Source organism: Lytechinus pictus, chromosome 8, assembly GCF_037042905.1.
Source record: "Lytechinus pictus isolate F3 Inbred chromosome 8, Lp3.0, whole genome shotgun sequence".
NCBI classification, from domain to species: Eukaryota; Metazoa; Echinodermata; class Echinoidea; order Temnopleuroida; family Toxopneustidae; genus Lytechinus; species Lytechinus pictus.
In genome coordinates this window covers 7,942,363-7,951,646 of record NC_087252.1, presented here as the reverse complement: position 1 = coordinate 7,951,646, position 9,284 = coordinate 7,942,363, and the positions used below count along the sequence as shown (strand labels likewise).

The window sequence follows — 9,284 nt, the reverse complement described above, 5'->3', positions numbered from 1 at the left end:
CCATCTTTTACACATTTTCCAACGCCCCCCCCCCCCCTCATTCTCTCTCTGGCATTCACAGACACACACCCACACTCACACACATATCCATACCCACGACAAACTCCCCTCTATCTCACAACATTCTCTATCTCTTCTCCTCAACTCCCCCTTTCTCGCACTCACTTCGGAACGCGCATGTGCACACTCACAATTCATTTATCGCTCCCTATTTCCATAACAAAGATGGTGTACCCTACCCCCCCCCCCCAAAAAAAAAAAAAAAAGGAGAGAGAGAGAGATAAGAAAAGAATAAATGTGCATCGGAATAATAAATAAAAAGATTGCATTTTCGATTACATAATGATGTTTTTTTTATTTTGCGTTACTACACAAATTTCATTTTTGTGAAAGTTACGAGATAGAATATGCATTCAACATTCTCAGAAAGCTTTAAACAAGCAAGTTTCGTCATTTGAATAATAATATTCGTCATATCTTCAAACTCCATTCTCCACAAATATCATGATTAATTTTCATTAATTCAGTGAATAAAAGTTGTGTCATAATACGCTCACACACAAGTGAGAGTTGAAATGAAATTTCCACTGAAATAGCCAAAATTTTGATATTATGTAGAGAGAGAGATGGAATATTGATTATGAATTTCTTGTGACATAAAAGTGGACTTCATCTGTGACGTAATTCATATAAAATGGAAAATGATAATGATATATAAACTAAAACAAGTAGAATACCACTTTCTTTTCAAGAGTTTTGTGTAAATTACCTGATAGCCAGTTCACTGAATTATATTTCAAAATAAAATCGGGCCGCATGGCGCTATATAATATGGTAACAATATGACAGAAAACAAATGTTGCCTCACAGCAGTGGGATAAGGGATTTAGAAATAGATTGCTGATTGGTTTTCATCCACTTCAATGCCGATGGACTCATCCCACGTGGTCTAATCCCACATGGTTCAATCCTACTACACTGCAAAAACTCCCGTGTTGATTTAACACCAGCCCGGAGTCTATATATGTCCACACCAGAGAAGTATTGAAACAACACCAGTTTGGAATCAAACCGATGCTGTTTTAATACTAATTGGTGTTGTATAAACACCTATCTGGTGTATAGACCAAAACAATACTGGTGTTATATTGTTTAACACTTCTCTGGTGTGGACATTATAGATTCCGGGCTGGTGTTAAATCAACACCAGAGTTTTTGCAGTGTATGTCTGTTACCAGATCGTATACTTACACTTCGGTCTAAATGCTATTTAGCCCATTAACTATTCTGTCTAGTAACCATTTAGGCTATACCCATTTCGTCTTGTATCCACTAGGTCTGACCAGCACCTTGGTCTATAATATGGTTATGACGGACATTTCGTGAAGTAGAAAATAATAAGTAGACGGAGTCGAAATACGACCAACTAGGGATTAGAATAAGTGAGAATTTTGACTAGGTTGGTATTAAGCCAAGATCAAACGAAAATTAAACCGAATGGGCATGGTCCGTGTGGTATTAGACTAGTTTAGATGTAGACCAACTGCTTCTAGACCAAGTGAACATGAATGGCATTTACCTGCGATAGGATCCTTAGGCATTTATCTGACGCAAACATTATTTTCATGAACATAACATAGACTTTGTGATTGGAACAGTGGAACAATATTCTTTCATCGTGTTTTTAAAAGTTTATACGACCTAAATCCATAGGACTACCTATGCAGAGATGCAGAGATAGAAGGCAAAATCAAAGCATAAATAAAATGAACATTAAGAAGGAGTATCACACACAATCAGCTCAAGAATGGGATGTATTGAGACAGTGGCTATCCAACTTACTTAAAACATGCCAAGATTATGAGCGAAAAAGTATGAAACTCATAGAATATATATAAAAATATAAAATCTATATTTTTGAAGACCCATAGCGTTACTCGTAAATATTTACAGACACATATAACAGTAAATCCGTCGTGTTTCACGATCCAATCCTCAAATTGACCACGTTCACACAGCAAATTAAGAGGAAAATAAGCATACGAATACAAGACGCATATAATGGTCACGTTACATTATCTACATGATAAAAACAACAAACTGACTAGAAAAGGTCATACGATAAAAATATTTAAAAAGCTACCCTGTATTTCTGTTTGCTTTTAAAAGAGACCCTGTTTGTTTTGGTTATGGAACATGTATGTTGTGCATTCAGAATGATTGGGAATAACATTATCGTGCGTACTTACTTTATTTATAAAACAATGGTCATCTGAATAAAAAAAAATGTTTTACACTAATAAGAGTACTGTTAAAATAGTTAAAATATATAAAGTATACAGTTCTTCGGATGGTCATAAATGGATACTGAGAAAGAGAAAACACATGAGTTGCAAAATCCAAATGTCGTGTAATCGTGGACGAAGTACACTCCCTTTTTTACTCATAAAATGACGGTATTTGACTTTAGATAACCATTTATGATAACGTGGGTTTTCGGTAGAAAGGAATATTAATTTCATTAGACTACCAAAATAACTAAACGAATTTGGCAAGTTATTTGTCATTTGTATCAATCAATAAAAAATCAAGGCGAGAGTATTAGCATTGGGAAAAAAAACTCACCAATTCCTTTTCCCCAAAGTTGAAAACGCTCAACCAGGTGCTCATTTAATAATCAATTACAAACAATGTATATTCATTTGACAAAATTAAAAGATGAGTTGTACTTATTAATAGAAACACGAATGATTTTAATACATTATCAAAGATATGAACAATAAATTTTGGCACCTGATAAAATAGTTGGGAACACAGGTATACTATATCATTTTGGTAGTTACAATCCTTAGAATTACAATCTTCATGATTAGTCTTAAAATCTCTCGAGCATCAGCTAATAAAAAAAGAGTTGTATAATTCTCTATTAAAATCATAATTAACAAGTCTATTTACATCCTCTAAGTAGTCACATCGACCCTCACAATAATCGTTATAATAGTTGTACATTTGAAATGCACAATAATGAAAGACCAAGTAAATTCATTTTTATATACATACACCCACAATGGCACGCACACACAATGAAGCAATTTAAAACATCCATTAACCCACGTGATTAAAAAGGACCAATTGGGCGATTCCATGCGAGAAAAATCAGCAATTTTCACAACATTTTTCAACCTGCTGTCCAAACGAACGAAGAACTTCAATTTGCTTTGTGGTAATATCAAAGTGCTGCTGGGTAGACATGCAAACAAAAATATGTTGTCCATAGATGAATTAGAGCTTAAAATGTTGCGTGTCGTACGGGACATTTCTGCGTCCCGTACGACACACAACATTTTCACCTATAACTTACCCATAATCATTTTGTTGTGTTGGTTATTAGTTTTTCACATGACTACCCACTATAGCTTTATCATTGACAAAAAAAGAATATTTCATTGCCCAAGCATTTGGCTAGGAAACTCGAAATTATTGTCAAAACGTCCTGTACGACACGTATGGAATCGCCCAATTACAGTAACGGTCTAAACTGACCATAAAGCAAACGTAAAATCAAGTATTGAAGTACTTTAAAATCATAAAGGCAATCGTCGCACACAAAGCCATGATATTTACGTTGAGCAATGACGGGTTTGGAAAATATATCAGAAATGAGGAGGAGGAGGAGGAGGAGAAGGAAAAGGAGGAGGAGGAAAACCAAAAGATAAAGAGAGGAAGAAGAAGAATAAGAAGGAGAAGAAGAAGATGGAGAAAAGGGAGGAGGGGGAGAATAAGGAGGAGAAGAAGATGGAGAAATGGGAGGAGGTGAAAAGGGAGGAGGAAGAGAAGAAGGAGGTGAAGAAGGAGGAGAAGAAGAAGAAGAAGAAGAGGAGGAGGAAAAGATAGAAGTTCAACTGCTCAATGTAAAGTCTAAGGTTTATGGCATAGGAACATAATATGAAGGCTGTAAGTGACACAAAAATGTATGGAAAAATAATGACTCACTTTGACAATTTCATATGCAGCAATATATACAGACAAAGTCGGCAAATACAAGAAACAGTTGCATAGAAAAGATTCTGACACATAACTACGCAAAAAACCCTGTGAGAAAAATAATATGTATTGTGATCATTCTTCATATCACAGATCTTTGATGCATGTGAGGTAGTTTGGGGCAAAAAAGCAATTCACTCCGTTTTTTCATTTTAAATATTTTTCTTTACAGTAATAAAAGCATTTCACTATTTGTAATTATTTTCATTCTAAAACTTTGTAAAAGAAAAAAAAACGGACTAAACTATACAGCCTTATGTACTGATCGTAACCACCAATGCTATCATTGATACCGGAGTGTAGTGTAACTGAGTATCTACGTACCACTGATGGCGCTACTTCCAGTCACCGGAGCCACTAAATTAAAGAGTTTAGTCGACAGTTTAAGTTGTACAAGATAAACTTCAACAACTTATAAATAAACTTCTACATTCATTACCTACTATATCTTATTCGTAATTTCTTCATCGTATACTCTGTCTTCTGACTCTTTTAAATGCATGGTAGCAATCCCAATCTAAAGACTTTTGTCTATTTTTTTTCAGCTGCTCTTTATCTACAGCAGCATATCAACAGATATAAAGAAGGCCTATATGCACAGAGACTAGGAGGATGACAGTAAGATATTTCCATAATCATGATGATTATATTTTAAATTTACTTAAGGAATGCCGATCGTAAAACAATTTAATTTTCCAGATGTTTTCATTCAAATTATTGTGAATTAACGGAATTAAAGTCTTATGTATGCAGAATTACAATAAATTGATTTCATTATTACGACGGTCACCTCCCATGAGGTCGTCTAAGTTTAGAAGTTTTTGGTGGCATTAAAAAAATAATTCCCGTTCTCTTCAGTATTTTTGTCATAATTCATATTTACCTAACATTGGCATAAAAATCTGAAATCAAATTTGCAAACTGATTAAAATAATACTTATATTCAGGACATTTACAAATTAAGCAATCAATTTGCAATAAATTGATTGGGGATTTCCATGACGAGTCTGTAGTTTACAAGTTTACTGCCAGGGAGCAGACATGCAATCAATTGCAGAGTTGAAATTAATTGATTATGATTATTTGAAGCTAATTTTGTTCCCTTCTCTTGGGGTTCGTAAGTGTCAAATTGTACCTAATATAAAAAAAAATCAACTACATTACTTAGACTGATACTTTCATCCGATTCATTCGGCAGGAAAAACGCTGCGATTCGGAATGTTTCGGAAGGCTTCGGTGACTCGTACAACAGCGTACAAACTCAAGTCGTATCAGGTTGGACGATCCTACCCTTGGTAGTCAGGAATCGGGCACTTTCGGGAGCTTCCGTTGACTATCGGCGTATGAACCTTAACCTGTATATATCAGGTCGAAGCATCATGCCCTGGATTCGGCCACGAATGTCAGGGATCGGGTCACCTTCGGCTAAAACGAGTTTGTATTGGTGAAGCAGAGTGGACATGATGAGGAAGTTTTCCTGCTGTGCCAGGGGTTCCCCAGGACACTTCCTGGGACCTGAAGAAACAAAAGATGGCAAATAATTTGGTCCTTGGAGTCAAAAGGGAAAGAACAAGTCGTTAACTCGAGCATCAGGGACTTTTCGATTAGCATGTCCACTAGTCGACCGACACGTAAGTACGTCTTAGTTCTTATTTATTTAGTTTACAGTTTTAGCATTTCTCTACAGGTATATCATTAACCTTGTACGTAATTCATGTGTAATTCATCATTTTGATGCAAGTAATGATTTTTTAATGTATTGATTAAGACCATTATCATTAATAATATATATTCTGGAGAAAGACATTATTTGGGGGAAATCAACGTTGTCGTAAAGAACGGTTGATATGTCAGCAACAATAGTTGAGTTTGGGCAAGCTAAATGTCTCGCGTTGTCTCACTTTATATTCCGTGTGAACGCAAAAGCAAGCTATCCTGATGTGCTTTCCTATCAGTCCACTAGTCCCTAATACAATACACGAAAACCCACATAATACTTCACTAAAATATTCCAATGCTTTTATAAGATCGAAGAATTCTGCATGGCTCCGAGAAAAATCCTTACAGCTCTCCATATAAATAGTCGGAAGGATTCATGTTTAAATGAAATTATTTTGATTCTTATTCACTTGCAATTATTCACAAACCAACCCAGGTCGACTGAAAAGATCATTCAAAATCTGCGCGTAAAAATTTGATCTAAAAACATTTTATACAAATTTGTGAATGGGATTTCAGGACAACTTTTTAAAATATTCGATCTGAAAAAAAATAACAGAGAAAAGACAAATGAGGCTGAGAAAGGATTTATGATTGTCTTACCTATACCGAATGTTTTGATGTTATTAAGACCTTTTAGGCTGCCATCTTCTGCCAGGAATCTTGACGGGCGGAAGAGATGCGGTTCTTCAAACACTTCAGGGTCATGATTTAAACTCCATAGATTGCCAAGAACCTGGGAAATTGAACGAGAATGGGATAAAAAGGTTTTACTCCCAAAGACGAATATTGGTCATTTTGGGAATGACAACGAATTAATGGCTATTGTTTCTCCAATTTATGAAAAGTTCTGTGAACGGAATTAGCGTCATAATCAACATCGATTGTATCTCTACATGTAGTAGCAGTGGTATCGTCATCAGCATCATCATGAGCATCAGAAGCACAATCACCATTAGGCGCTGATCCAGAATCATACTTTTACGGGCTGCGAATTCGTCCAACATTTTGACAAACAGAAAAAGGGGTAATCAGTAAAAAAAAATCTGAGGGACATTTCGTCTCCAGACAAACGTGAATCTTCTATTTTTCAAAATGTGGCTTTTTCAGAAAGCTTAATGAGAGACATCGTGTCATCGACAGTCACTCATCCCATCTGCGTCCCAATGTCCTTCTACAAAATTCAGAGCTTGCAGACTTACCATAGTCCCCTTTGGAATGAAGTACTCGTTCAAATACGTGTCTTGCGTCGTATGGTGCGGCACCGTTGTTGTTCCGATGCTCGTACGGAGAACCTCTTGAGCGATGGCCGTGATATACGGTAGTCGTGGCCGGTCCTCTAGAGTCGGTAGACGATCGCGACTAACCACCTCGTCGATTTGCGCCCGGGCCTGTCAAAATGAAATACCAAAATGATATTGTTGTATAATTGTGTGATATTAGGGTACAAAAATGGGTGGTGTATTGAAATCTATGTATGAACGTACACCTATCGTACGGAAGACGTGTTGAGAACGTGATGTGGCGATTATAGCATTTGGAAACAAAATTGTTTAGAACAAGTTGACTTTAGGACGAATGGTTGTGACCTGACATGACTTGTGTACTCCATATCATATCTCCCATGTCTCCATCTTCATGATCTTCTGCAATCCAGGAAGTAGATTGCCCTTTTTGCGGTATATGTTCGATTGGTCAAAAGTATCATACACCTACCTTTTCTTGAATCTCCGGGGAATAAGCAAGGTGTAGCATGGTCCACATCATATGGTTGGATGATGTGTCAACACCAGCTATCAGGAGATCTAACACCCCTCTCCAGCAGAACTGCTCATTGATATAGCGAACTCTCTCCCCATTCTTATCCTCTGTGTCTTCGTCTTCGCCTTCGCATTCACCTTCATTTTCCCTTTCTCCTCTCTTGATTTCTCTCAGGTAGTAATCAACGACGTCACGTAAAGAGTTATTGTTAAATGACCTGTAAAAGAGAATAGGATTGTTGATCATTATGTTACAGTTGCTTGGATATTACGGAAAATCTTTGTCATGGTGTTTAACAGGTTGGAAAGATAAGTCAAAAATCGTAAATGACGCGTTCTGGAGGAATTCTCTAAGTCAAGACAGGACTAAAATACTCTTTCATGCAGCATTGCATCCTCACAAACGGAGGCAAGCTCTAGACTATTGCCAACTGCCAGTTTCTCTAGTCCCGGTTGTCTTCATAGTCCACTCTCTTTCCTGAGCATTATTTGCTTTATACCTATTCTGTAACCAATCAGAAACAGGCAATCATGATCCATACAACTTTACGAGTAGATCACCAGTCGTAATGTACATAAAGCTATTAAAAAGCTCACGAACAGCTTTATGAAACAGCCTCTGGATTTGTTTTACCTGGAGGTAAATATAAGGAACAAGGGGCAAAGAAAAAAACGGGTAGCATGCATAATTTCTGAAGTAATTCTTTTAATTAAGACATTGTAGAGATGCGTCTCTATGTGCATGGTGTAGTTAAGGTTGGATTTGTTGATTTCGTTTGTTGTATTGGACATTTATTTGAACCCTTACTAAGACCACTATCTAAGGTTTGGGATGGGTGTTTTGTGTGTGTGCGTGTGGGGGTATGATCTCTCGTGTGAACATATATCAGTTAAATACGCAGTTGACGAAGTCAGAGCTTCTAGGGCTTATATAAAAATAGGAGAATTAAACATCTGGCAACGCAGAATAGCAGGCTGGGTTGTCACTTTACTAATTTGATGGAGAGCTTTTTACCATAAAAATGTAAATTGTGGGAAAGCATTGGTCCAGTTGGGACTTCGGATGAGCCCGCCCAGCAATGTTGTGTTGTAAAACAGGAAAAAGAGAAATGTAATCCGGAAGCCTTCACCATACCTGTCATGTTCCCTGACTTCATTCTTGACGTAGGCTGTCACGTTTTCCACGGCTTCTCTGTACAGCTTACACAGGCGCGTATGGTAGAGGAAAGGCAATATGTTGTAGATAGAAGTATTTGAAAGGTTCGTAAGGATTTCCTTGCAGTCCTTGCGTAACTTCACGAATCGCGCGTCGTCGAAGTCGTAGCGCTTCCCCAGGACGATGGCACTCATGATGTTACAGGTCATGCAGACCATCATTTGTTCAGGGTTGATGGGATTTTCCCCTTGTTTATCAAGGTAGTCACACATGTGGAGACATTCTTCATGGATCCGTTCGCCCATCAGACTGCTCCCCATGCCAAGGGTTCGTAGAGTTTTGTTCATGAAACGACGATGTTCCTTCCAAGGTTCGCCATTCTGCCATGCTATACTACCTGGAATGGGCCAAAGATGAAAAACAATATATCAATATAATAACGACAAGACTCGAACTCAACGTACTTGTGTTCTATCTCCAGAATCATCAGACGAGTGCATTTTTTTTCTTTAACCGGACTGATCGGTTGATTTTGAGAATGTCCACCTCGGTGGACGAAAGTCCCAAAGGTCTAGGTGGGTAGAAACGTGCATTATGATCCTAAC

At 37.3% G+C, this 9,284-nt stretch overlaps 1 protein-coding gene across 1 annotated transcript; it reads right to left on the bottom strand.

The window, feature by feature from the left end:
• Window positions 1–328: 328 nt before the first annotated feature.
• On the bottom strand, window positions 329–9,080 carry LOC129266836 (cytochrome P450 2U1-like). The gene is made up of 5 exons (XM_054904622.2): window positions 8,659–9,080; window positions 7,480–7,741; window positions 6,966–7,154; window positions 6,367–6,499; window positions 329–5,559 (listed from the first exon to the last, which is right to left on the bottom strand). The coding sequence occupies exons 1-5, from the start codon at window positions 9,024–9,026 to the stop codon at window positions 5,378–5,380; spliced, it is 1,134 nt and encodes a 377-aa protein (XP_054760597.2). The 5' UTR covers window positions 9,027–9,080; the 3' UTR covers window positions 329–5,377.
• Between the last annotated feature and the right edge of the window lie 204 nt (window positions 9,081–9,284).

Excerpts from the sequence above, each read along its gene's own strand:
- LOC129266836 (XM_054904622.2), bottom strand. The coding sequence starts at position 9,026 with ATGAACAAAACTCTACGAACCCTTGGCATGGGGAGCAGTCTGATGGGC. Across the intron at positions 7,742-8,658 it reads GAAGTCAGGGAACATGACAG|GTCATTTAACAATAACTCTT; the intron begins GTATGGTGAAGG and ends TCTCTTTTACAG. Across the intron at positions 7,155-7,479 it reads CCCCGGAGATTCAAGAAAAG|GCCCGGGCGCAAATCGACGA; the intron begins GTAGGTGTATGA and ends TCATTTTGACAG.